This window comes from Loxodonta africana, chromosome 3 (genome assembly GCF_030014295.1).
Source record: "Loxodonta africana isolate mLoxAfr1 chromosome 3, mLoxAfr1.hap2, whole genome shotgun sequence".
In the NCBI taxonomy this organism is placed as follows: domain Eukaryota; kingdom Metazoa; phylum Chordata; class Mammalia; order Proboscidea; family Elephantidae; genus Loxodonta; species Loxodonta africana.
This window is the reverse complement of record NC_087344.1, coordinates 46939273-46965703: the sequence shown is the minus strand read 5'-3', so window position 1 is coordinate 46965703 and position 26431 is coordinate 46939273. Positions and strand designations below refer to the sequence as shown.

Below are 26431 nucleotides of genomic sequence, written 5' to 3'. Positions count from 1 at the left end.
TTGTGTGCAATAAGCACCTGGCAGGGGGCTGAGCAGACCACAGGCGGCATGGGTGAAAGTGCACACTGTTGGAGGAACATGAACCAGCCCCTCCTCCAGCCCCATTCGCCCCCACCATTAGCCCCTCACCCCCACTTTCAGGCCCAGTGGCTCTGAAACCAGACAAGAGCCTGGGTGTGAATCCTGGTTCCCAGGCACACAAGCTGTGTGACCTTGGGCAAATGACACCACTCTGAAGCCTGTTTACCCAGCTGGAAAATGGGGGTGATAGAGGACCCACTTGTTGGGTTGTTGGAGGGTGAATGCCAGCATGCTGTGCTTAGCAATGCCTGGCCCATAGTGAGTGCTGCATAAATTGTAGCCACTGCCAGTAGTAATAGCAGTAGTATGAGTACTAGTATTATTTGACCCAATCCGTGCTGACTGGGACACCCGCTGTCACCCTTGCGTCACCCTCCCTCACTTGCTACACTAATAAGGGAACCGCAGCCCGGAGAGGGGAAGAGATTTTTCAAGTTGCCAGTAAGTGGCCAAGAGGGCGGAACGCAGACGCTCTCCTGAATGTAGGGCCTCCCGTATAGACTGGTCCTTACCGAGGCGGCCCCGGGCCGGACCCGGCAGGGACCAGCCCCCGCGACCTTGGGCCCCACCCTGGCCCGCCCGCGCCCAGTCCCCGCCTCACCCTCCGGCTGGGAGTCGCCCTTCGCTTCGGCCAGGAGCAGCCAGCCCAGCGTGGCCAGGAGCAGCAGGGGCCGCATGGCGGGGTCCTGGGGCGTTCGGCCGGCCGGGAGCAGCAAGCAGAGCTGGAAACGTCGCGAAGCGGCCAGCGGTCCCGCTGCCACGCACTGGGCCCGCCCCGGGGGCGGTGCCGCACCGCCCGCCTTCCCGTTCCCGCCCCGGGGTAAGGATTTTCCTGCAGATGTTCCCTCGCTGAGGCCTCTCGCAGTGGGGACAGCTGCCTGGGCTAGTCTCTGAGCCTTCCGGCCCTTCCGCCAGGCCTGCCCTCTTGCCCTGACGCCTCCAGGGTGATTCATTGAGACAAGGAAGAATAAGGGAATGAAGAGGGGGAGGCAAACACAATTTCTATATCCCAGAGTCTGCGCGAAGGCTTTACAGTACTGTATCAATAGCTGTTAGCCTCAGTTTTCTCACCTGTAAGTGGGGACCATAATAGCATCTACTCATGGGATCTTGCGCACTGAGAACAGCCCCCCCCCCACTAAGTCTCAGCTCTTTAATTTAGTCTTTCTCCCCAACCCAAGGGGCACCCACTATTGTTCCTCCCCATTTGACAGAGGAAGAACCTGAAGGGCAGAAAAACCAAGTCGTTTGCCCGAAATCCGACAGCCAGGAGTCACAGGGACTGGATTTGCACCCGGATTAATCCCACCTTAACCACTGGGCTAGAAATCTCTTTCAGTTCTGTGGCTCTCTTTTTGAAGCAGTTAACCTTATTTTTCACATTCGATCCAGAGAAAAGTCCAGGCGAGGCAGGTATTGTTGCAATACCCCCATTTTACAAAGGAGCACATCCAGACTGAGAGAGTACAGGCTTGCAGGCACAGAGGATGTCAGTGGGCCTTGGACCTGGGCTTCCTCTCACCTGAACTGCCTCCAGCCCCAGCTCACTCTGGCGCAGTGCAGAACAATGCTTCTGCTTTTCTGACCGTTGACCCTCTTGAGGCTTTCAGCAGGGGAGCATCTCAGCCAGAAGGACCTGGGAGTCCTGTCCAGGGGGTGAGAGTGGGCACGAAAGTGTTCAGAGGCACACCCTTGCCATGTGTCTCTGGCCACAAGAAATGCAGAAATCTAAAGGGAGTCCCTTAATCTGTCTTTGGGTCCCTGAGGGTCAGGCTGAACTCTGGGCCAAGGAAGGTCTTGCTCCTGAGGGCTCATTGTCAAATGAGTGAATGAATGTGTGTTGACATTCTTAGGGCCTCTTCACAGACAGGATTTTCTTCAAAGCTCAATAAACAACTGAAGGGGCTCTAGAGCAAGGGCTCCTGGACCAGATGTAGGCTAGGGGTAACAACCTCCAGAAAGAAGCCCTCCCTTCCCGGGCAGAGGTCCGCTGGCAGGGCCTTGGAGCCTCTTTCTGGCAGATGAGGCTCCAGAGAGGCAGTAGACTTGGGGCAGTGGGGGGTGGTAGGTGCAGCCCTGGGTAGGGTCGGAGTGTGGCGAGGGGCTCCCCGGGAGAAGGCACAAGCTGGGGGAGGTGGAATGTCATGGACATCAGTGAAGCAAGTAGAACAGGTGGTATGTAGGTGCTGGGGAAACAAAAAATCAATAATATTCTTTATACAGAATGACCCCACTTAGTAAAAATATATTCTTAAAATATAGATAGGTCCCTGAATAGTGCAGACAGTTTGCACTTGACTAGCAACCAAAGGTTGGCAGTTCAAGCCCACCCAGCGACACTGAGGAAGAAAATCCTGGCCATCTGCATCTATAAACGTTACAGCAAAGAAAGCCCTATGGAGCAGTTCTACTCTTTAACACATGGGGTCGACATGAGTCCAAATCGACTCTATGGCAATGGGTTTGGTTTTATTTGGTTTGGTATGGATCTAGATACACATAAAGAGAGTCCTGGAAGAAAATTACGTCCAAATGTTTGCAGTGATTATTTCCAGGTGGTGGGATTATAGGTAGTTTTTATTTTCGTGTTTATATTGTATATTTTTCATTTTTTTATTTTTTATAATGAATAAATACTATTTGTACAATCCAAACAAAGCCAGTGCATGTTATTTTTGAAAGATGAGTACAATCACTAGGAACCTTGGAGATCATCTCATTGGACAGATGGCAGAAGGGAGGCCCAGAGGGACTCACAGGCAAGTAAGGGGAAGAGGCAAGAGCGGGATCCAGAGCCTCCACCTCACAGCTGTGACCCAGGGAGGGGAGATTCTTCAGCTGGGGACCAGACTTAACGCCAGAAGCCACCGGATGTTTTGGATTCAGGAGGATGAGAACAGGGATTCCAGACCCTTTGAGGAGGAAATGCAGGAAAGAGCAGAGAGGAGGAGAAGGAGCTTGTGTTGGCTGGCTCAATTTTCAGAGCTCTCTCTTACTCCATGCTCACAGCAGCCCTGGGTCTTAAGCCCTATTGCTTCCATTTGCAAAATGAAGACTCTGGGGCTTAGTGAAGTGAAGCCACCAGATCTGTGGGACCACTATTAGAGAGGCAGGATTGGGACCCAGCTCTGACTCTCCATTTGCTGGGCCCTAGGGTCATGCACTGTGGCGAGAAAGAACCCCTGGGCAGTAGGGCTTCCATGGCCCAAGTCCCCAGATTCATTGTGAGTCAGAAAGCGAAATCAATCTTGGAGGCTGCTGCCCTCCCCAGAAGAAAAATTTCACCCAGGCGCAGCCTGCTCCACCCCTTTGACATGTGTTTCCAGCTCCCTTCACTCAGTTGCTAGAACTTGAATCTGGTCCAAGCTGCATCTAGAAGGAGGGCCTGTCTCTTTAACTAGAGGTGGCTGTGGCCCAGATGTTACTCCTGGTACGTGCAGCACGTGTTGAAGACTGTTAAAGGCACAGGACTCTGCTTCCCTGGGAAGGTGAAGAAAAAGAGGTGTCCCCGTGGTAGCCAGCCTGGAGGGCAGTTGTCCGTGGCCATGAAGGGCTTTTCTCAATTTCTTCCTCTTCTTTTACCCATTTCCTTTGTTGGCTGAAGGAAGAGCAAAGGCCTCAGTGGCATGGTCACGGTCTGTGCTGCCAGGTAGCTGTCACCAGCCCTTAGCCCCTTCCCCTTACACCTGTCAGCCTATCCCTTTAATATTGACCACAACCAGGACAATAATAATGGAAATAGAATTTCCAAGCTATTCCCCCCTTAAGTGAAAATAAATAAATAAAAGATTCATGTGTGTATCCTATGCTGTAATTTCTGTGAAAGGAAATATATATTTGTATACGTATACAGATACAGATGGACACAACACCTGCAAAAATGGATTCAAACACACAATGATCATGAAGATGGCACAGGACTGAGCAACATTTTGTTCTGTTATACATAAGGTCACTGTCATGGATTGAACTCTGTCCCCCCCAAAATGTGTATCAGCTTGGCTAGGCCATGATTCCCAGTACTGTGTGATTGTCCACCATTTTGTCACCTGAAGCGATTTTCCTGTGTATTGTAATCCTATCTCTATGATGTTAATGAGGCAGGATTAGAGACAGTTATGTTAATGAAGTAAGACTCTATCTACAAGATTAGGTTGTGTGTTTTGAGATATACAAGAGAGATGTGAGCAGAGAGACAAGGGGACCTCATTACCACCAAGAAACAAGAGCCAGGAGAATAGCCCATCCTTTGGACCCGGAGTCCCTGTGCCAAGAAGCTCTTCAACAAGGGAAAGATTGATGACAATGACTTTCCCCCAGAGCTGACAGAAAGAAAGCCTTCCCCTGGAGCTGGTGCCCTGAATTTGGACTTTTAGCCTCCTAGACTGTGAAAGAATAAATTTCTCTTTGTTAAAGCCATTCACTTGTGGCGTTTCTGTTATAGCAGCACTGGATAACTAAGACAATCACTATGACTCAGAGTCCACTGGGTGACAATTAACAATAAGAGCAGCAACGTGTATACAGAATTCTCACCTTCCGTGTAGGAGACCTGGGTTCGGTTCCCAGCCAAGGTACCTCATACACAGCCACCACTTATTTGTCAGTGGAGGCTTGCAAGTTGCTATGATGCTAATAGGTTTCAGGGGAGTCTTCAGACTAGGGCAGGCTAGGAAGAAAGGCTTGGCTATCTACTTCCAAAAATCAGCCAATGAAAACTCTATGGATCACAAAGGTGTGACCCACAAAGGATCATGGGGTTGCTACAGGACTGGGCAGTGTTTTGTTCCATTGTGCGTGGGGTTCCCATGAGTCTGGGGTGACTCAGTGGTGGGCTAACAGCAATAACAATGTATACAGATATGTATATATCTGTAAACAAGTAAGATTTATCTGGAAGAATACCCAATAGGTAACAATGGTTGCTTCTAAGGAGAGGAACAGACTGGCTGGGGACCCAGGAAGAAGGAAGACTTAGTTTTCACTCTTTATCATTTTGTACCTTTTGAGTTTTTTATCATGTAGCCATGTTTTCTAGTATTATTTTTAAGCCAGGCAGTATGCTAAATGCTTCATGCACTTATCCAATGTAAAGTCTCAGAGAAATCCTACTTTGTCTTGTGATCTCCATTTTATGGATGAAGAAACTGAGACCCAGTGAGTTTAGTTGGCTTGTTAGCAAGGGGCAGGGCCAAGATTCAAAGCCCAGGCAGCCTGATGCCAGGGTCCTTACTCTTGGCCTCCCGGCTGTGCTGTGATATGCTGCTCATCCTTGTCCTTCAGCTCCCCAGGTGGGGTGTTTGAGAATGGCAAAGCAGTTAAGAATAAAGGAGTAATGTGCTTTCCCTTTGACCTAGGAATCCACTTGAGTTTATACTCACTGAGGAGTCCCTGGGTGGTGCAAATAGTTAACATGATGGACAGCTAACCAGAAGGTTGGAGTCCACCTAGAAGTACCTCTGAAGAAAGACCTGGCAGTCTACTTCCTAAAAATCAGCCTTTGAAAATCCTGTGGAGCACAGTTCTACTCTGACACACGAGGGGTCTCCGTAAGTCAGAGTTGACTCGGTGGTGACTTTTTGTTTTTTAGAGTTTACTGAGCATATCCTGCGTGCCACACACCATACTTGCTTTACCTGCCTTAACTTACTGATTCCTCAAAAACCCCAGAAGCAGGTTGTCTGATCAGCCCACTTCCCATGTAGAGTCAAGTCTGTGTCTGGTTCTGAGCTCTCACCTCACTGCGTGCGCCTCCCAAATACTGGTCAGATTGATTGCTGTCTTTCTAACTGGAGGCCATGGATTCCTGCACTCCAGTGAATAAAAGAGTCTGTAAATTTTCCATAAGAACGTAAACTTAGTGTTTTTATGTTTTGATGATATAATGAGGGGGAGGGTAAGCATAGTCTCAGATTGCTTGGATAGGCACGTGCTCCACTATTGTCTGTCAGTTCGTCATACTGTGGTGGCTTGCATGTTGCTATGATGCTGGAAGCTATGCCAGCAGTATTTCAAACATCAGCAGGTCTCCTGGATTTCAGTGAAGCTTCCAGACTAAACCAGAGTAGAAAGAAAAGCCTGGCTATCTACTTCCAATAATTAGCCAATGAAAACCCTATGGATCGCAAAAGAATACTGTCCAACATACCTGAGAGTTTGGTCCCCAGATACCCCTTTAACTCAGTACTGAAGTCACTCCTGAGGTTTACCTTTCAGCCAAAGATTAGACAGGCCTATAAAACAATAACACACATAGTTCAACGGAGACTAAATGGGCACACCCGCCCAAGGAGCAAGGACGAGAAGGCAGGAAGGGACAGGAAAGCTGGACCAATGGAAATAGGCAATCTTAGGTTGAGAAGGGGAGAGTGTGATACGTTGCAGGGTTGACAATCAATGTCACAAAACAATATGTGCAGTAATTGTTTAATGAGAAACTAACTTGCTCAGTAAACTGTCACCTAAAGCACACACACACAAAAGAATACTGGCCAATGTGGTGCTGGAAGATGAGCCCCCTAGGTTGGAAGATACTCAAAGTACACAGTAGCCACAGCAATGGACTGGAGCAAGTGCAGGACCAGGCAACATTTTGTCCTGTTGTACATGGGATCACCATGAGTCAGAGCTGTCTTGTCAGTAACTAACAACAACAGAAGGCTGGCCCCGGGAAACAGCAAAGACTTGTGTACGGCCCACAAGAAACCACCTCGAGTGACCGTTTAATTTTTAACAACTGGTAAACACAGTTTGGCTTTGGAATGTCCCAAAAGCAACATGAAAACAATCATCCCATTGTCCACCTCTGTGCTCATATGGAATTTTTTCTCCAGAAACAAAAGGAAATGTCTCTTTTGCATTGATACTTCACAATTTAAGGATTTTCAAAGTATGAGATACTTAGTGTCTAATACCCGTTGCTGTGGAGTCAATTCCGACTCACAGCGACTCTATACAACAGACTACAACTGCCCCATACTGTTTCCAAGGAGCGCCTAGTGGATTCGAACCGCTGATCTTTTGGTTAACAGCCGAACTCTTAACTACTGCGTCACCAGGGTTTCCATCGAGTGTCTAGAGGTATTTAATAAGTTGAAATTCAGGTTTGACATCAAGAAAACAGACTCGGTGTGGGAGAGAAACAGACTAACCTCCCGGCCCTGGGCTAGATTTACGTGGCCCCAAGTGCCATATGTACTGCCAGATAGCTCTGAAAGTGTTGTCAACAAAATATTTTCCAGTAGTTTTTACTTTTTTTTTTTTTCTACTTTTCTGTACTGTTCCAAGTTTTTTTTACAGCGAGGATGATCTTTTTTACAGAAACAATGAAGTTTTGTGTTTTTTTTGTTTTTAATCCTAGGGGTGTTGAATCCATCAGTGGCAAACCGAGGCCTCACCGGCCAAATTTGACCCTAACACGTGTTCGACGTGGCCGGTCAGGTGTTCTGTTTTAATCGCGGAATTGTCTCAGGCCCCTCTACCGTCGACGTCACCGCTTCAGGCCCGCCCCCGCTATTACTCCGCCTCCTTCTCTCTGGCCCGCCCCTCTCTCTCCCTTCTGCCCTTTTCCATCTGTCGCAAAAGATGCGGCGGCGCTTAACGGCTGGTGGCGCTTGACGGCCGGAGGCAACAGAGAGGGAGGAGGAAGTGGCGGTGGCGGCTGCTGGGGCGGCTGCTGGGGCGGCTGCGACCCGGGCCAGGGTGGGCGCCGCGGTCTGGGCCTGGGAGTGAGGCGCGGGCGGCCGGGCCGGTGGGCTGGGCGGCGGGCCCGGCGGCCGCCCGTGCGCCGCGCCCGCGCCTGGCGGCCCGATGTGGCTGCAGCAGCGGCTTAAGGGACTGCCGGGGCTGCTGTCGAGCAGCTGGGCCCGCCGCCTCTTGTGCCTGCTCGGCCTGCTGCTGCTGCTCTTGTGGTTCGCTGGCTCCGGGGCGCGGCGGGCGGCGGGCGGCCTGCATCTGCTGCCGTGGGGCCGCGGCGAGCCGGGCGCTGCCGAGCCCTCCGCCTGCCTGCAGGCGGCCACACGTGCCTGGCGTAGCCTGCGGGAGCGCGGCGAGGCTGTGCCGCTGGGCCCTGGCGTGCCGGCCCTGGTGGCCAACGGCTTCCTGGCCCTGGACGTGGCGGCCAACCGGCTCTTGGTGATCCCCGGGGAGCGGGAGCCCGCCGTGGCGCCGGACTTCGTGCCTTTTGTGCAGCTGCGCCCGCTCAGTGCGCTGTCCGAAGCTGGGGAGGCTGTCCTGCTGTTGCGGGAGGGCCTGCTGCGCCGGGTGCGCTGCCTGCAGCTCGGGGCTCCAGGCTCTGGGCCCGCGGCCGTCGTCCCTGGGCCCGCCTCGGCCTCTGGCCTTGTTGCAGGGGGCGGCCGCGACTGCGTGCTGCTGCAAGAGGACTTTCTGGCGCACCGAGGCCGACCTCACGTCTACCTGCAGCGCATCCAGCTCAACAACCCCACGGAGCGCGTGGCCGCGCTGCAGACTGTGGGGCCTACTGCTGGCCCAGTCCCCAGGGCCTTCACCAGTACCCTGGAGAAGGTCGGAGACCATCAGTTCCTTCTCTACTCGGGCCGGTCCCCGCCTTTGTCCACGGGACTGGTGCACTTAGTGGTGGTGGCGGCCAAGAAGCTAGTGAACCGGCTCCAGGTGGCTCCCAAGACACAACTGGATGAGACAGTGCTGTGGGTTGTACATGTCTCCGATCCCATTAACCCCCAGGTGCTCAAGAGCAAAGCAGCCAACGAGCTCAAGACGCTGCAGGACTTGGCCCGGAAGGAAATGCTGGAGCTCTTGGAGATGCCAGCAAATGAGTTGCTTCAGGACCACCAGCGTCTCTGGGCCCAGCTCTTCAGCCCAGGTGAGGCCTGGCGAGTGTCTGGGGCAGGGAGGTAGAACACAGATGCGGAGGTGACACTGAAGGAGAGGAGTGGAGTGGTTCACACTTGGGCTTGGCCTTGACCTGGGGCTGAATCTCTGTTCCACCATTTAGTAGCAGTGCAACCTTGGATCAAGTCACCTCTCTCTGGGCCTGTTTTTGGTAATAACAGTACCTACCTCTGGGAGCTTTTATGAGATTTTAATAAGAGAATGAGTGTAAAGGGCAGGTCTTGTTATTTGTTCCTGAAGGGGAGGCCTGAGTTGAGCAGGGTGAGGTCTTTGGAGTTGGTTTGTAAAGGGTAAACCATGAGGCAGAGACCTGGCAGATCCCAGGAGTCTTTCCTCAGTTCCCAGCCCGGCTGGTGACAGGTGTGAGCTCCTTGACGTGACTCTCGCTGGGCTGTGTGTACCCTGCTGTTGTGGCTGCAGCTTCTTCCGAGGCGGTTGGGATGGTCCTGCCAAGTGACAGCTGCTCTTCCCACAGGCTGTTTAAGGAAAGAAAAGCCTTTGCTGAATGAGAGAGGGATTTTGATTGCCAGGGTTCCAGCTGTCTGAGCCCTTAGGTTTGGTTGCTCAAAGAGAGTTGTAATTCATTCAACAAGTATTTACTGAATGCTTGTGCCAGGGGCTCTTCTGGGCACTGGAGACATAGAAGTAAACGGAATGAAGTCCCTGTTCTCATGGTTCTTGCTTAAATTCTGGTTGGGAGGAAGACATGTATTAGAAAAGTGAACATTTGAATAAATAAGCGTAGTAGTTTCCTAGAATAAATGCTATGGGGAAAAGTTAAAAATAGGGTGATGTGATCGAGGGTGATGAGTGGGGTGAGAGTATGGGATGGAGGTGCCTCCTTTTAGCTGCATCGCCAGGGAGGCCTCTCTGAAAAAGAGACACTTAAACTGAGCCTGAATGGCAAGAAGAAGTCGCTGTGTAATGATTTGGGAGCAGAAAGCCCAGCTGGGAGCCAGCAAGGGCAGAGGCCCGCAGGCAGGAGCAATACAGGTTGAGCAGCTGGCAGGTAGTGAACGGGAGACATGGTCAGACAGGTGAGGGTGTTGGCGGTGGCCAGATCATAAAGGGCCTTGTCAACCTTGGTGAGGACTTTGAATTCTATTCTAAGTGGGATGGAAAGCAGGGGAGAGTGTGAGCTGGTAAACCTTTTTAAAAGATCTCTCTGGCCACTGTATGAAGAGTACAGACTGTAGAAGGGCGAAGTGGATGCATGGGGACCAGTCAAGAGGCTTTTTCTGGAGCCCAGGTGAGAGGGGAAGATGGCCTGGGCCAGGGTTGTGACCACTGAGGTGGAGAGAAGTAGATGGAGCCGCCAGGACTTATCATGGATTGGCTGTGGGAAGTGAAAACTTGAGGTGGACTCCTGGATTTTAGGGGGTTGAGCAGTTGTGTTGTTGGGGGTATTATTTACCAAGATGGAGACAACTTGGGGAAGGATGGTTTGGGGTTGGAAGAGTTCAAACCACGTCAGGTTCAAAATACCTCTCAGATAGCCAGGTGCAGACACCAAGCAGGCTGGTGACTGAGTCTAGAGTCCACATAAATTTGGGAGATGTCTGTGTTCAGAGATTATATAAAGCTGAAAAACTGGAGGGAGAGATGGTGGAGAAGAGAAGTGGCCCACGACTGGTCAGGGCATTGATGAACACAAGGTCCTGGCATGGAGGGGACCAGACTTTTCTCTTGATGCCATAGGCTGAGAAATCCTGGCCGGGTCTGTATTCTTCTCAGCTCTGGCAGGAGGCCTCACTGCCATGTTAACAGAATTTTAGGGGTCAAGCCTTCAGAGCTGAAGATGGTCAAGTGAGGAAGACAGGCAGGACAGCTCTGTCCTGAAATGAGGGACGCAAGCCACTGCCTTCAGCATCAGGCACTAACATGTCTCTGCTCTTGATTTTTGTTTCATAACCTCTGTCTCCTGGCCATGTCCTGCGTCTAACGTGCAACCTTGGGGTGTTCCAGGAGTAGAAATGAAGAGGATCACTGACGCCCACACACCGTCCAGCCTGACCGTGAACCTGACACTGTACTACATGCTGTCCTGCTCCCCAGCCCCACTGCTCAACCCCACCCTGAGCCACAGGGAGAGAGACCAGATGGAGTCGACGCTCAACTATGAAGATCACTGCTTCAGCGGCCACGCCACGATGCACGCGGAGAACCTCTGGCCTGGGCGGCTGTCCACGATCCAGCAGATCCTGCAGCTGTCCAACCTGTGGAAGCTGACCCTGCAGAAGCGTGGTTGCAAGGGACTGGTGAAGGTGGGCGCCCCAGGCATCATGCAGGGCATGGTGCTCAGCTTTGGCGGGCTGCAGTTCACCGAGAACCACCTGCAGTTCCAGGCCGACCCCGACGTGCTGCACAACAGCTACTCATTGCACGGCATCCGCTACAAGAACGACCACATCAACCTGGCCGTGCTCGCAGACGCCGAGGGCAAGCCCTACCTGCACGTGGCCGTGGAGTCCCGTGGCCAGCCCGTCAAGATCTACGCCTGTGAAGCGGGCTGCCTGGACGACCCCGTGGAGCTGACCTCGGCACCCCAGGGCCACACATTCTCCATCATGGTGACGCAGCCCATCACACCGCTGCTCTACATCTCCACCGACCTCACGCACCTGCAGGACCTGCGGCACACGCTGCACCTCAAGGCCATCCTGGCCCACGACGAGCACATGGCCCAGCAGGACCCCGGGCTGCCCTTCCTCTTCTGGTTCAGTGTGGCCTCCCTCATCACCCTCTTCCACCTCTTCCTCTTCAAGCTCATCTATAACGAGTACTGCGGGCCTGGCGCCAAGCCCCTCTTCCGGAGTAAGGTACAAAGCCATTGGCCGAGAGCATGAGGCCTCTGCCTTGTTTCCCATCCTCTGTCTAGGAGGAGGCTGGCCTGGAGAGGGCAGGGCGAGGCCTGGGTGGTAGTGGGGTTCGATAGCCAGTGCTCTCAGCATCAGAGAGGTAGGAGTGTTTTTAGAGGACACCAAAAAGTGAGTGTAAAAGGGGACCATAAGAAAGGGAAAGCTGTGGAAATCTAGGTGCTGAGTAGACAAGTCCACTGGCTTTCAGAGACGTAGGCGGTTTCTCCCCATAAACTGCATTTTAAAATAACTCCAACACGTCCGTAGACTGACCTGAAGCCTCTGTCCACTGCCAGCAGCCCTGTCCTCACCCCTGAGGGCCTCTGTGTTGTGTTTGGAGCTCAACCCCTCACTGGGGTTTCAGCAAGGTTCCATTTCTCCCCCTCGCCGCCTTCCCGCTGCAGTGAAAATAGAGATCTTTGAGGCTCTGGGTCTGTGCCCTCAAGTAGTTAACTAGCCTGGAGCCCGCTCAGGAGAGATGCGTCATAGCATCAGTAGAGGGGCTTTGTGGCTTCTGGTTTCTGGCCCAAGGCCAGGACTTGGAGAAGAAAACAGCAGTGAAGGGGCAGGAGGAGGGCCGGAGGTAGGTCTGAGTTTCTCAAGCTTGAAGAATAGATTGAAAGATCAAAAAGCAGTGTGCACACTTGAGACTATGTTGGCATCTCCTGCCTGGAGGGGTGATGAGAGGGTGGAGGGGGTTAGAAGCTGGCGAAAAGGACACGGAAAGAGAGAGTGGAGGGAGACAGCGGGCTGTCTTATTAGGCGGAGAGTAATTGGGAGTGTGTAGCAAGGTGTATATGGGTTTTTGTGTGAGAGACTGACTTGATTTGTAAACTTTCACTTAAAGCACAATAAAAATTATTTAAAAAAAAAGAAGCAGTGTGCAGAAGGTCTGCCCATTAACGGGCTCTCAACTGGCTACAATGGACCAGGTGCGAAATTTGTGTTGTGTGGCTTTGCTGCCGATGCCGTTACAGAGGCCGCTGCACCCCCCTGCTTTTCAGCGTGCTTTGCTGTTCTTGCTCTTGGTGTACACCCATCCACCCTGGGTTCCCTGCATAATCTAGGAGACAGGCCAAACCGCCTTTGCAGAGTACTGACCCATGTTCCCCAGTTTACGCGTGGTCGAGCTGTGCCACACTGGAGCAGAGCCAGGGGAACACTCTGTCCCAATCTGAGGAGCCCACAGGCCACAAAGTCCGTGGGAATGCCAGTGTCACCCTAGGCTAGGTGCTGTCTGCAGGCCGGGTCAGAGCCTGGCTGCGGGGGGGGGGGGGGGCCACAGGGTGGCCTCCATCGCCTGCGTCTCTGAGTATTTCTGTGGCTGTCCACCAGGGCTGGTGGCAAACAGTAATACCTTTTTTCGTTCATTGAACAGGAAGATCCCAGTGTCTGAGTGAACAGATGGTCCTGCTGGAAGGTCCCAGTGTCTGACTGAACAGATGGTCCTGCTTTGAGCCACCATTTGCACAAGACATCCAGCACTGAAAGTCCTGCTGCTACGAACAAGGGATCCTCCGAAAGCCACCACCCTTTTGTGCCTTGTTTGGGGAAACCAGCGACTCGGTGCGTTTGTGGATATTCAGGACTCTGCGCCGGAAGGAAGGAGAGTGTCCAGTGGGGAGCAGGGAGGGGAGGGGCCAGTGGACTCTTTGTAAGCTTTCGGCTCAATAAAATGATATGGAAATGGAAAATACTTGAAATCGAACTTACTCCTTCCATGTTCCCCCTTTCGTCTGTTCCAGGAAATTGACCCTCTTTTGAAAAGACTCGTTTAGGAAAAATTGTTCTTTTCCTAATTTAAGGTGTTCTTTCTTGAATGAATTTTTAATTTATTTTTGTGGGGTGGCTTTTGCGTCCACTTTAGGCAGTGAGTCTTGGCAGCGGCTCGGCTCGGCATCTAAGCTGCCTCTGTGGCATTGCGACGCCATGGGCGGTTTGGAGGCCGGGCCGGGCCGGGCCCTTCTCCAGGGAGGGCACTGCCTGTGGGGGCGCCGGTCTGGCTCACTCTTAGCTCGCCCTTTGTCTCCTTCTCATCCTGAGCCTGTGGAAATCTGTGGTTTTGTACTTTTGGGCCTCGGGGGAGGTGTTTAATTTTTTAGTAATTGATGATTGTTGGGTTTTGAAATACCAAAGCTTCTTTTTGTTCTGTTTTTAAATAAATAACTTTTAAAACTTCCATGACCGGTTTTGTGTGTGGTTGAAGCCTCTGTCGCCAGATTTTTGCATAGTGCCTGCAGCAGAAGGACACACCTCACAGCCCTGCCGTAGAGACGGTACCTTCCCGTGTCCTCTACTCCTCTCCAAAGGAGTCATTCAGAAGGTGTGGAGGTGGATACCTTTCTGGCGGCCTGGTGAGTAGGTTGGTTGAGGGCCCCTAGCATCACCCAGGTCCTTTCCTGCCCTGGCGTTGGCTGGCCATGGGGCTGGGCAGCAGGAAGAAACCCTGAGTGGGCTTTCTGCAGGGTGTTAGCCAAAGCCATGGTCAGACCACCCTCTCTCTGTGGGAGGTGAGAGTCATCCCAGGGACTGCTGGGCGTGGCAGCCCACCTTGGGGCTGCCCCAGTGTTCTGGTTGTCTCCCAGGCTCCCAGACAAGCAGTTTAAGCAGCATGACTCACCAGGGACCAGGTTGCTTGCCAAGGAGCTGCAGTCTGGCCACAGCAGATGGCTGTGGGAGAAAGTAAACAAGCAGAGCAGACTCTACAATAAGGCGCCCTGTCTTTCCAGCCACTTGAGTCCCAGGAGCCTTCTCTTCCGGCTCCGGGTAGTACACAGTGCGAAATGCCATCGGCCTATGGGCTGCCTGCCTCTTCAGGGAGCGAGACTCTCATAGTGGGCAGTTGGTGTCATTCACAGTTTGGAAGGTGCTCCAGTTGCTCCAGTTAGACTGGAAGCTGCTTGACAACAAAAGCCACGCCTGACAGCTCCCATTCACCTGCCTTTAACTTGGTACTGGGCGTGCCAGAGGCTCCCGTCAACATAGACGTGAACACGGGCACCTGGCGCTCGACAAACACTTACTGGTGGAATGATTAGCATTTCAGTGAACTAATATCCAGAAATCAGAGCTCACCATATGTCAGAATTATGTTAGGGTTTTACATCAACGTGGCTCTATGGGAGGAGGAGTTGGTGAAGGGGGCTGTTAGGATCCCAATTTGAGAGATGAGGAAACGAGCTTTGCGCAGGTGTAAGCACCCACAGCACTTCGCTTCAACCGCTCTCTTATCTGCAGGGACCTGCCGGGCACCCATACGCAGCACTCACGCATGCGCAGCCTCAGCGTGTGAGGCCAATCACACTGCACGGGGCGTGGGAGAGGACCATCAGGCCGCCGGAATGGTGAGCAAACACACGGGTGGGAACGTTCGGAAACGCCCAGGGAGCAGCTGGTACCTCAGATTGTCTGCAGAGAGTTGGAGATGATTTCTTCACATCATTGACTTCTAAGCGTAATGAGTAGGCTCTGGTCCTAATTCATGGCAGTAACAACAACAACAAAAACAGTTGCCACCGAGTCAGCTCCGACTCATGGCAACCCCATGTGTGTCAGAACAGAGCTGTGCTCTACAGGATTTCCCGTGCTGAGTTTTCAGAAGTAGGCGACCAGGCCTTCCTTCGGAGGGGCTTTTGGGTGGACTGAAACCCCCTACCTGTGGTTAGCAGCTGAGCGTGGTAACCACATGCACCACCCTGGGACTCTGGCAGTAATATTGGAGACAAAAATGTCTCCTGTGGGCATACCACTTCCTCTCCCCTAAATTCTGTCATAATTTTGGCCAATCTGTACTGCACCCCTGAAAACCAAGGGAAGACAATTTATTGCCCCATTTTACAACGTGGAAACTGAGACCCAGTGAAAGAGTGGGTTGCCAAAGGTCAAAGGGTGGCCCCAGTAACAGGTTAGGTTAATTATCCCTTCTGCTAACATGTGAAAGACTGCGCTACAGATCACAGCACCTGAACATCCACCAGCATCTTGAGAATCTTGTGATAGCTCGCTGTGTGACCTGAAAGCTGAGAAAACCAGGTGGACAGGTGAGGAGTGGAGGCAGGTGAGGAGGGACAGATGAGAAGGGTGAGGCAGGTGAGGAGGGGCAGGTAAGCTCATGAGAAAGGTTGTGGCTTCTGTCAGAGGAAAACTTTGAGAAAAGATAATTAGGCAACATTATTGGGGAAGGAAGTTGGATATAAAGGAATGAGCACTGGACTGGGGGTCAGGGACCTGAGTTTCATGTTCAGCTGTGTCATTATCATTGTATGACCTCAAACAAGTGAATTAGGTTCCCACCTATAAAATGGGCTAACACCTTCCAACTTCATCAGATGGCTGGGAAGTCCCAAGAAAGGACTGTTGGTGAATGTGCTTTGCTAAATTCAAAACTCTCTACCAACACACAGGAGAATCCTTTGTTGTGTATACCTGGAGGCAGGTCAGGACTTCTAAACCCAGGGTCTACAGATGGAATTTTTGTTGGTATTTTAAAAAGTAGTCAAAGCTTACAATAAGTGCAACACTTAGGACCCAGAATGGTGTCTGGGACTTGCCTGGCATTTACTAGAATGAGATGCAGTGCCCAAGCCTGAACTTACAACAACAAAAAAAATAAAAAAATTTTTTTTTGGTTTGTATGTTACAAGGCCTGGGCAAAACCAGAAACTTCTGTGCCAGGCCCAGGGGAGGCACAGGAGCACGCAGGTGATAATGTATAGTGGTCTCCAACGTGTCAACATTTCATTATAAAAAATGGAAACACTTAGGAGCCCTGGTGGTACAATGGTTGAAAGTGCTCTGCTGCTAACTTGGTGATCTGATTTAAACTGGCAACCTAATTTTTTAAAAATTATCGATAAAATATTTTACCAAACTCTCGCAACAAAATGAGCAATTTACAGAAAAAGCTGACAAACTGAAAAAGAAAAATGTTTAAAACCAATTTTACTAAAATTCACAAAAAAGTCTGTTTTTTATAACTCAATGTAAGCCCTGCCACTACGCAGGGCTTCCAAAAATTGGTTGTTGTTGTTTTGTGCCGTTTACTCACAATCGTTGCATCTCCAGACGCCTTTGGTAAAAGACCAAAGACTGATACATTCTGGAGAGAAACCAGAGTATGCTTGCGATCAACGGAACGCATTTCTCGAGTAACTGTCACACCTAATTCACTAGCGGTGACTAGTCACTAGAAAGGAACAGTGACTTCTTCCTTTTTCACAGACAATTATATCAGGGCATTCTCATATCTATATTATAAAAAAGGAGTGTATCTAATAGTTTTAAGGTCGAAAATTGTCCTCTGTGCAATGCATTGTGGATATGTAAATGAAGGTGCGTCATCAACCTCCTGTTTCCGGAAATAGTTTTCGCGCTGGGCTCAAGACCACCACAAGGGGGCAGGGCGGAGACCAGACTTAACGGAATACAGACTTGGTCCAACTAGCAGAGTCTGACTTTGTTTTAAAATTGGCGCTCTAAGTAAAACTTTATTTTGAATTTGAAAAAAAAAGTCTTGAAAATAATTGTCTTTGTTCATCCAACAAAAATTTATTGAGCTGTGTGTCAAACTCTGTGTTGGGTCCTAGGACTAGAAATATATCCCTAAAATTTAATATGCAAGGAAGTCTGCCATGGAGACAGGTCTGTGTGATGAGCGCTGATGACAACGTTCAGCGACGCCTGGGTGGTGAGGGTGTTCTAGGCAGAGACCCCGTAAGCTGTGTGAGGCTGAGTGGCTAAAAGGCAGGGACCACATCTAAGAGCTTGAATTTTACCTCGAGGGCAAAGGGGGAACCATTGAAGAGTTTTGAAAGACAGTAAATTATCAGAATCGTGTTTTAACGCAGTGGTTTTCACCATGTGGTCCCAGGACTAGTAGCATCAGCGTCTCCTGGGTAACCTGTTAGAAGTACAAGTTCTCAGGCCCCACTCCAGACTAGCTGAGGGGAGAACAGGGCAGCAGGGGCGCCCTAAATAGCAGCAGAGACCAAAGCAGGTGAGGGAGGGGGAGCCTGAGCGCTTTTTCTTCTCTTTCTCGAAGTCTGCAGTATTTGCCAAGCACACGGCCCTTCCGGAGGTGTCCTGCTCCTCAAGACCAGCTTCCACCCTCCCCACGCATGGTCCCCACTGCACTCTGCTATCCGACCGGGGCAGCCCGAATCCCTAGCCAGACCTGGACTAGGGCTGCCCCGAGCCCCCCAAATCACTCGTCCATTGGGCCATCTGGCTTCCCATAATCAGATGTAACCTCCACCCTAGGCGGCCCCTAAATCGCCCGGGAGTTTGTGGCTTGAACCTTGCGGCTGGGTCTGGGGCCCACCGGCAGAGCCGTGTGCTGCTTCAGTGAGCGCCCCCTCACCCAAGCGCTTTCTCCAGTCGGGCTTCGTCCGCTCCCCTTCATTCCCACTTCCCGCCTTCCCCCCAACTCCCACCTCCTAACCCAGTTAACTCTGTCATGCCCCTGGATAGAGCAGACAAAACAGTAGCCCCAAACCCACTGCAATCAATTTGATACTTTTCAAGGCTGTAATCTTTAGGGAAGTCGACTGCCAGCCATATCTTTTCCAGCGGAGAAGCTGGTGGGTTCGAATCGTCGAGCTTTCTGTTGGCAGCCGAGTGCTTTAGCCGCTGTGCTACCAGGGCTCCTTAAGGTGGATAGAGTGGGCAAAACAGTAGTTCCAGGGATTTAAATCACTTTGCCTTGGCTTGGGAGTACAAGATGTGACTCGGGTAGATTTGCTTACTGTTCGGTTTTGCGATAACCAGTTGCCATTCACGGCGACAGCATGTGTGTCAGAGTAGAAATGTGCTCCAGGGGCTTCTCAATGGCTGACTTTTCTGATGTAGATCACCAGGCCTTTCTTTCCTGGCACCTCTAGGTGGGCTTGAACCTCCAGCCTTTCTGTTAGCAGCCACACACTGTTCACTCTTTGCACAACAGATAATGGAATTAGTCTGCCTCCCTCTGAAAATGCTTCAAGTGAGGGCAAGGCAGAGATTAGATTCGCGCTGCTGATAAGAACCAAAACCCAAAACCAAACCCAGTGCTATAGAGTCGATTCATAATTAGAGGTAATACTGGTATTATAGGTGGCCTGATTTTGAAGTGGTTAAGAACTTGGCTCTAACCAAAAGGTTGGCAGTTCAAATCCACCAGTTGCTCCTTGGAAACAGGGCAGTTCTACTGTCCTACAGGGTCACTATGAGTTGGAATTGACTTGTCTGCAACAGGTTTTTTCTTTTTTTTCCCTTGGAAACTCTATGGGGCAGTTCTACTCTGTCCTATAGAGTCGCTATGAGTCGGAATCGACTCGACAGCAATGGGTAATGGGTTTATGCTTAACTCCTTTAGTCCTCAAAACAAACCTCAAAATAACCCTATGAGGTAGGTATTCTTATTACCATTTCCATTTTTATAAGCAGGAAGTGAGGCACAGGGTGGCGAAGGCTCACAGCTAAAAAGTGGCAAAGCCAGGATTTGAACCCAGGAAATCTCTCCAGAGTCCATGCCCTCAACCAGGTCACTAAAAACCAAACCAGTTGCCCTAGAGTCAGACTCATGGCGACCCCATGTGACTCAAAGTAGAATTATGTTTCATAGGGTGTTCAGTGGCAGATCTTTTGGAAGTAGATTGCCAGGCCTTTCTTCTGAGGTGCCTCTGGGTGGACTCAAACCACCAATCTTTCACCAACTTTTCAGTTAGCAGGGAGCACATTAGCCATGTGCACCACTCAGGGACTCCAACCAGGACACTACTCTCCCTCATTCTTAATCTTATGATTCACATTTATTGAGCCCCTCCTGTGCACCAAGGGCTTTACACACATCAAGTTAATGCAATAAATGTTATCATCATTTGGGGTTTGCAGATGAAGAAATTGGTGCTTGGAGATGGGCATAACTTGGCCAAGGCCACCATTGTGAATATAGTCCCCGGTCCATGAGCCCTGTGAACTCCCATGTGGGACTCCAACTTTCCCATGAATCCTTGCCCTACCTGGAAGCTATTGTAAAATTCTTACTGCCTCCCAGAATCCCAGCCCCATCGAGGCCCATTCCTGAGCATCCCAGTGGTGCTTACTGCAGAGCCAGCCAGCTGCTGTGGAGGATGCTGGCCACCTGTGTGTTTTCTCAAGCAACCCTGCTGGGGGCTGTCATCCCGGGCCTGAGGGATAACCTGGGCCAATGGCAGGTCCAAGAGCAGACTCGGTGCTGCAGGAATATCCTTCTGGCCTTGCTGATCTGCTTCCTCCGAGAGGAGTAAGCGCCCTGCTGCTGGGGCCCATGGACAACGCTGACACTGGCCCTGGCTCTCTGATGGCTGCTGCTCAGCAGGGTGGAGGCCCTCTGCCAGGCAAAGCTGGGCAGGGTGAGTGCCCACAGGGCCTGGTGTGAGCAGGAACCAGGCTTAGCCTGTGACCTCTATGTGCAGAAGGCAGCTCGGAGCCTCAGGATCCAGCTTGCTGCTCTCAGGCACCATCTCTGAGCTGCTACCACTCCTGGAAAGCTCCCAGTGAGTCCCTCACAGCTCTGAAGACCAACCCTGACTAGGTGGATATGGTGGCCCTGAGCTTCCTCTTTGAGGTCCAAGAACTTCTCCAGACCTGGCAGCTTCTCCCACATGGGCAGGCACATTGGTACCACCCACCGCCCACCTTGGCTATGCAGTGATGCTTTCTGAGAAACTTCAGGCTTGCTGGAGGGCAAATGCTAACCTGTTCTTCCTCTGGCCCCTGTCTGAGAGCAGCCTTGTCTTCCTCTCACCTCCTTCCTCCATGGTCTGCTTGTCACCAGCACTGGCCCTGGCCCGGAGCCTCATGGGTCTGCACAGGGCTGCATGTGGGAGCATGGCTCCATGGGACTGGGCAGCAAGGTCGAGGGGGCACTCTCCACTGTCAGCCTGAAGGTCAGCCTGGTGCTGATGGCCAGCCTCTTCCACTCTATCATACTGGTTTCCTTCAGACAGATGACCTGCTTGGGCCAGGCCTACACCCAAGGCCTCTGGAGAGGACTGAGAACCTGCAGCAGGAGGGGTGGCTGGCTGAAAATCTGCTGCACCAGATACTGCCCAGGTCTGTGGCCCGGCAGCCCTGCATGCACAAGCACGTGAAGGCTGAGAACTACGAGCAGGCAAGCCTGTTCCAGGCAGGGCCACGTGGGCAGTGGGGTGAAGCCAGATCCAGGTGACAATGGAGCAAATCCCACCCTGGCCTTGGCTCTGCAATGGCCCCATTTCTGATCTATTTACCACGGAGCCCACCTTGCAAGTGGGCACAGCTGGTGAACATCTCTCCACCTAGTGCAGATTCAAATCCTCTGCCTCAATTTCCCTATCTGAGCTGTAGGGGTAGGAACAGAATCTACCCCATAGGGTTGAGTGAGGGTTCAATGAGTTAGTGTGTGAAGTGCACCTAGCACAATGCCAGGCATTCAGGAAGTGCTCAATCAGGATCAGCCTTTGTTATTATTGGCTCTACCCTGGCTCAGAGCCCTGGTGGCACAGTGCTTAAGAGCTCGGCTGCTAACCAAAAGGTCAGCAGCTTGAATCCACCAGCTGCTCCTTGGAAACCCTATGCAGCAGCTCTACTCTGTCCTATAGGGTCGCTATGAGTTGGAATTGACTTGACAGCAATGGGTTTGTTTGTGTGTGTGTGTGTTTTTAATAATTTTTATTGTGCTTTAAGTGAAAGTTTACAAATCAAGTCAGTCTCTCACACAAAAACCCATATACACCTTGCTACACACTCCCAATTACTCTCTCCCTAATGAGACAGCCTGCTTTCTCCCTCCACTCTCTCTTTTCGTGTCCATTTCGCCAGCTTCTAACTCCCTCCACCCTCTCATCACCCCTCCAGGCAGGAGATGCCTACATAGTCTCAAGTGTCCGCCTGATCCAAGAAGTTCACTCCTCACCAGCATCCCTCTCCAACCCATTGTCCAGTCCAATCCATGTCTGAAGAGTTGGCTTCGGGAATGGTTCCCCTCCTGGGCCGATTGAAGGTCTGGGGGCCATGACCACTGGGGTCCTTCTAGTCTCAGTCAGACCATTAAGTCTGGTCTTAGGAGAATTTGGGGTCTGCATCCCACTGCTCTCCTGCTCCCTCAGGAGTTCTCTGTTGTGCTCCCTGTCAGGGCAGTCATCGGTTGTAGCCGGGTGTTTGTTTTTTTTGACTCTACCCTGGCTGGACGTTAGAAAAGCTACCAGTTACCACTTGCAATCAAGTCGATTCTGACTCATGGCAACTCTATGTGTGTCAGAGCAGAAATGTGCCCCACAGGGTTTTCAGTGACTGATTTTTCAGAAATAGATAGCCAGGTCTTTCTTTTGAGATGTCTCTGGGTGGACTTGAAACTCCAACATTTCAGTTAGCAGCCGAGCGAGTTAACCATTTAAAAATATTTCACCCCTTGCTGTTCAGTCAATTCTGACTCATAGTGACTCTACAGGACAGAACAGAACTGCCAGATAGGGCTTCCAAGGCTGTAGTCTTTACCGAAGCAGACTGCCACATCTTTCTCCTGCAGAGTGGCTGGTGGGTTTGAACCTCCGACCTTTTGGTTAGCAGCTGAGTGCTTAGCCACTGTGCCACCAGGGCTCCTTTTAAAAAATACTAATACTACCCAATTCATCAGTAGTGATAGAAGTAAAGATAGTGGTTACCTCTGGGATGGTACTGAGAACAGACAGCCTCCAAGGAACCTTCTGGGATGCTGGAAATATTTCCTATCTTGATCCTAAATGATTTCATGGTGTATACAAGTATAAAAATTAATTGAGCTTACACAACCCCTGCCTTCAAAAAGCTCACTTTCTACCAGAAAGAATTTATAATCACTCTGACCTAACTACAAGGCTGTCTTGAGGACCCAACCAGATAAAGGACGTGGATCTGTCAGCTTTGTAAACAGTCTGTTCCTACCTCGCTGAGAGTGATCTGGTTGTCTTTTATAAAATATAACAGCAATCCAAGAGGAGGAGCGGGTTGCCCTAAGCCTTCCTCACCCTCATCTGGCCCCATCTCAACAATAATAACAGTAGTGCTTACTGAATGTTGAGGTTCATACTAAGTTCTTGCGGAGATCATGAGGCATTGGTGGTTTAATGGTAGAATTCGCCCCTTCCGTGTGAGACACAGGTTTGATTCCCCGGCCAGTGCACCCCATGTGCAGCCACCACCCATCAGTGGAGCTTGTGTGTTGCAATGATGCTGAACAGGTTTCGGTGGAACTTCCGGACTAAACTGCACTACGAAGAAAGGCCTGGCAACTGACTTCCAAAAATCAGCCACTGAAAACTCTATAGATCACACAGTTCAATTCCCAACTGATCATGGGGATGGTGCAGGATGGGGCAGCATTTCCTTCTGTTATGCATAGGGTCACCATGAGTCAGGAGCTGACTCCAGGCAGCTAACAACAACATACATTATCTTGATGTATCTTCAATACAGCCCTATAGGGTAGGGACTTCTATCATCACCTTTTTATGGAGAAGGGAGCTGAGGCTCAGAGAGGTTTGGTCAGGGTGATACAGGGAGTTACAGATCCAGGATTTGAACCTTGGTCTTTGTGACCCTCAAACCCGTGTATTTACCCCTTACCCCAAGTTGACTCAGACCACGTGGCCCCTGCTGTACAGATGATTGGCACAGGTGAGTGAAAGCTAAAACTCCCCTGCATTCATATAAAACTTAAAATCTTTAAAGTACCTAAAAAGTTTCATATCTGCTTCTTCAACCCCTAATGTCCCAGGGGCACAATGGACAAAGTTGCTCCTCTTGGCCTCCAGCCACAGCCCAACTCAGCCAAGCACTGGGATGGGGTCTGGGTGCCCAAGTTTTTGTCCCAGGCCTGCTGAGAGCAAACGTGGCCTGCTCCTCGCTGGGTCTCAGGCTCCTGGTTTGTGAAGTAGGTGGGCCTCCGAGATCTCATGCAGCCCTGTGTCGGTCCCCGGCTCTCAGGTGACCATCTTCTCTGACATCGTGGGCTTCACTGGTATCTCCGGCGCCTGCACGCCGCTGCTGGTGGTGGAGGTGCTCAACAACCTGCCCGCGCACTTTGACTCGCGCATGTAGTCCCGTGACTTCTACAAGGAGAACGGGGCAGAACCGCGAGAACGCCGGGGGCGGAGCCGTGGCGGGGGTGGGGCTGGAGGCGTGGCCTTGGGCGGGGCCGGTAGGCTGGGCGGTATCGGACCGGAGGCAGGGCTTGAGGCGGAGCCACTGATCTCTGCGTGTTCGGAGAGCGGCTGGAGTGAGGCCCGAGGCGGGGCTGGGGCGGGGCCAGGCCGATTGGGGAGGGGCTGGAGCAGGGTCCGAGGCGGGGCTGGGGCGGGGCCAGGGGCCTGGGCGGGGTCGCCGCTCCGAGCTAGGATGGCGGCCTTCTGAGCTGGCCCTGCACGCCCACAGGTGGAGACCCTCGGCGAAGCGTACATGGTGGAGAGGCGGCTGCCTGAGCGGGACGAGAGACACGCCGACGAGATCGCCACCATGGCCCTGAACCTGGTGGCCGCCGTGCCCCACAGGCCAAGCTGGGCACTGGAGCCGAGGGCGGGTGGGCCGGGTACGTGGGCGCCTTGGCTTTGCTGACAGTGAAGGGACATTCGTGCCAGCACCCTCCGACGTGCCAGGAGTCTGGAGCCCTTGGCTGTGACCCGCGCCTCTGCTCCTGCCGCGCACGCGCAGCCCAGCGTCGTGCACACCGGCTCCCACCTCTCCTGCAGCCGCGCTTGCTCCCGCTGTTGCCCTGTAGAGGGAATAGGGCGCCCCTCCTCCTCGCCCCTCGCCGCCTTGCTGCATCCTTAAACTTCAGCAGTAGAAAAATCACTTTAAGTCATGTGTTGTGTGGCCTTGGGCAACCTTTTTCTTCTTCCTGGACCTCAGTCTCCTAACGATGCCCGTTTCCCGGGTCTAAGGTCTGGATTTAAAAAGTCACCCAAAGTTCCTAGGAGAGTGCTCGCATACAGCAGGCCCACGATGAAAGGCAGGTGTGACTACGGTTACTGGGGAGGCTTTCACTCACTCGATCTCCCACCCTGAGGAGCTCTGCTCAGTTCTTCCCACACCCACTGGCACCCATCCACCACTCACAGACACTAGCTCTCAAGGTCTCACTCTCTCCCCTAAGATTCATGGACCCTGTCCCTCCATCGGGGGAGACGGAACTTAAGCAGCTTGTAGTCTCGGTTGGCCTTCTCGCCTTCAGCTCTAACTCTTCTGATTCACGCTACCATCACTGCCAGAAAAATACCTCCCGAGCCCCACCTTGCCGGTGCAGCCTTCCACAGCCACACCCAGAAACTCTAGCCTAGCGACTGCCTTGCTTCTTCACTGCGGGTGTGCCGCCTTGTGTGTGGGTCCCCAAGCCCGGCTACTCTGGGTTCTGTCTCTCCCTCTGCTCTCACTTCCCACAAAGCCCCTCCTCATCCTTGCTCTGATGTCCAGCTCTCATGCCCCCTCCTCCAGGAAGCCTTCCTTGGCCACTCCAGCCAAAGGTACTGTTTTTCAGGAATCGTGCTTGTTCTGGAAACCCTGGTGGTGTAGTGATTAAAGTCCATGGCTGCTAACCAAAAGGTCAGCAGTTTGAATCCACCAGGTGCTCCTTGGAAACCCTATGGGGCAGTTCTACTCTGTCCTGTAATGTCACTATGAGTTGAAATGGACTTGACAGCAGTGGGTGGGTGTTTGTCCTTGAGCATTTGCCTGTTGGCATTCCTGACATTTTTCTACTTGTGTTTTAAGTCCTGCCTCCCCAAAGAGGGAGACAGAGGCCCTGTCTCTTTGATCTTGGGTCCTGGGATCTGAGTATATGCTTCACAAAGTGTAGGAGCTCAGGAACTGTGGCTGCTTCTGACCCCTTGATTACTGGACTCATTGCCCCAGCTGAGATGAAGAACTGCTGACAAATGTCCAAGGTTTATGTCCTCTCGGACATTCTTACCCCAAACTCCTCCCCTCCCCGTGTGGCCTCTGCTTTGGGAAAGCTTTGGGCAGCCTTGCCCACCTCCTCTCACTCGCCTGCCCTATTTCCTTCCAAGACTCTACGTTGCTGGTGTGGTTGGTTATAAAATGCTTCCTTACTGCCTCTTTGGTGACAAGGTCAGCACGACCTCTTGGATGGAATCCATCAGGCTGCATGAGTGTTGGGGTCAGTCTGGGCCCTTAGTCCACCAGTCTGTGCCCTTGGTCCACCAACCTGGCTCCTGGGTTCTGGCAGGGCCTGGCCCTGGAGTTCCACATCTGAGAAGTTTCGTCAGTCCTCCAGGCCAAAACTGGGCAACTGAACAGGACTTTCTGAGTTGACTTCCCACTCCAACAGCCCAGAAGGTTAGACCTTCCTGGGTCCAAGAACGGAGTCTGAATCCAGGGTCAGGAGCTGCTGGGTTCTTCCCAGACTCCCAGCTCAAACTAGTTGGTGCCTTTAAGCAGCTAGAGCTGCAGCTGAGGATTTTGTAACCTTAAGGGGGGGCGGGTAGACCATAAGGTGCCTGTGATGCTACCTCTTCCCTAGTGAACTCAGATGCAGTCCCATTTCATCCTTCCTTCTAGTGCCTGTCTCTTAAGTTCTGAGGGAAGTCCGCACAGGAAGACCTCCCTGGGCACATCACCCCTGTGCCCCAGGC

General features: G+C 52.0%; 2 protein-coding genes, 1 long non-coding RNA gene and 1 pseudogene across 3 annotated transcripts in view; 1 reads left to right on the top strand and 3 right to left on the bottom strand.

Annotated features, from left to right (window-relative positions):
• Positions 1-819, bottom strand: part of PLOD1 (procollagen-lysine,2-oxoglutarate 5-dioxygenase 1) — a 30105-nt gene extending 29286 nt beyond the window's left edge. The window contains exon 1 of the mRNA XM_003413460.4: positions 683-819. Coding sequence (XP_003413508.1) covers positions 683-758 — 76 coding nt within the window. The 5' untranslated portion in view covers positions 759-819. The remainder of the gene's footprint in view (positions 1-682) is intronic.
• Positions 820-7868: 7049 nt separating this feature from the next.
• KIAA2013 (KIAA2013 ortholog) lies at positions 7869-13504 on the top strand. Its single transcript, XM_003413461.4, has 3 exons — positions 7869-8923; positions 10918-11771; positions 13189-13504. Exons 1-3 carry the CDS (start codon positions 7891-7893, stop codon positions 13204-13206), a joined length of 1905 nt encoding a protein of 634 aa, XP_003413509.2. The 5' UTR covers positions 7869-7890; the 3' UTR covers positions 13207-13504.
• An 825-nt stretch (positions 13505-14329) lies between these two features.
• LOC135230693 (uncharacterized) lies at positions 14330-23903 on the bottom strand. Its single transcript, XR_010321302.1, has 2 exons — positions 23520-23903; positions 14330-22545 (listed from the first exon to the last, which is right to left on the bottom strand). It is a non-coding gene; the product is annotated as an uncharacterized LOC135230693 (long non-coding RNA).
• On the bottom strand, positions 16796-16928 carry LOC111751531 (U5 spliceosomal RNA; annotated as a pseudogene).
• Positions 23904-26431: the final 2528 nt, after the last annotated feature.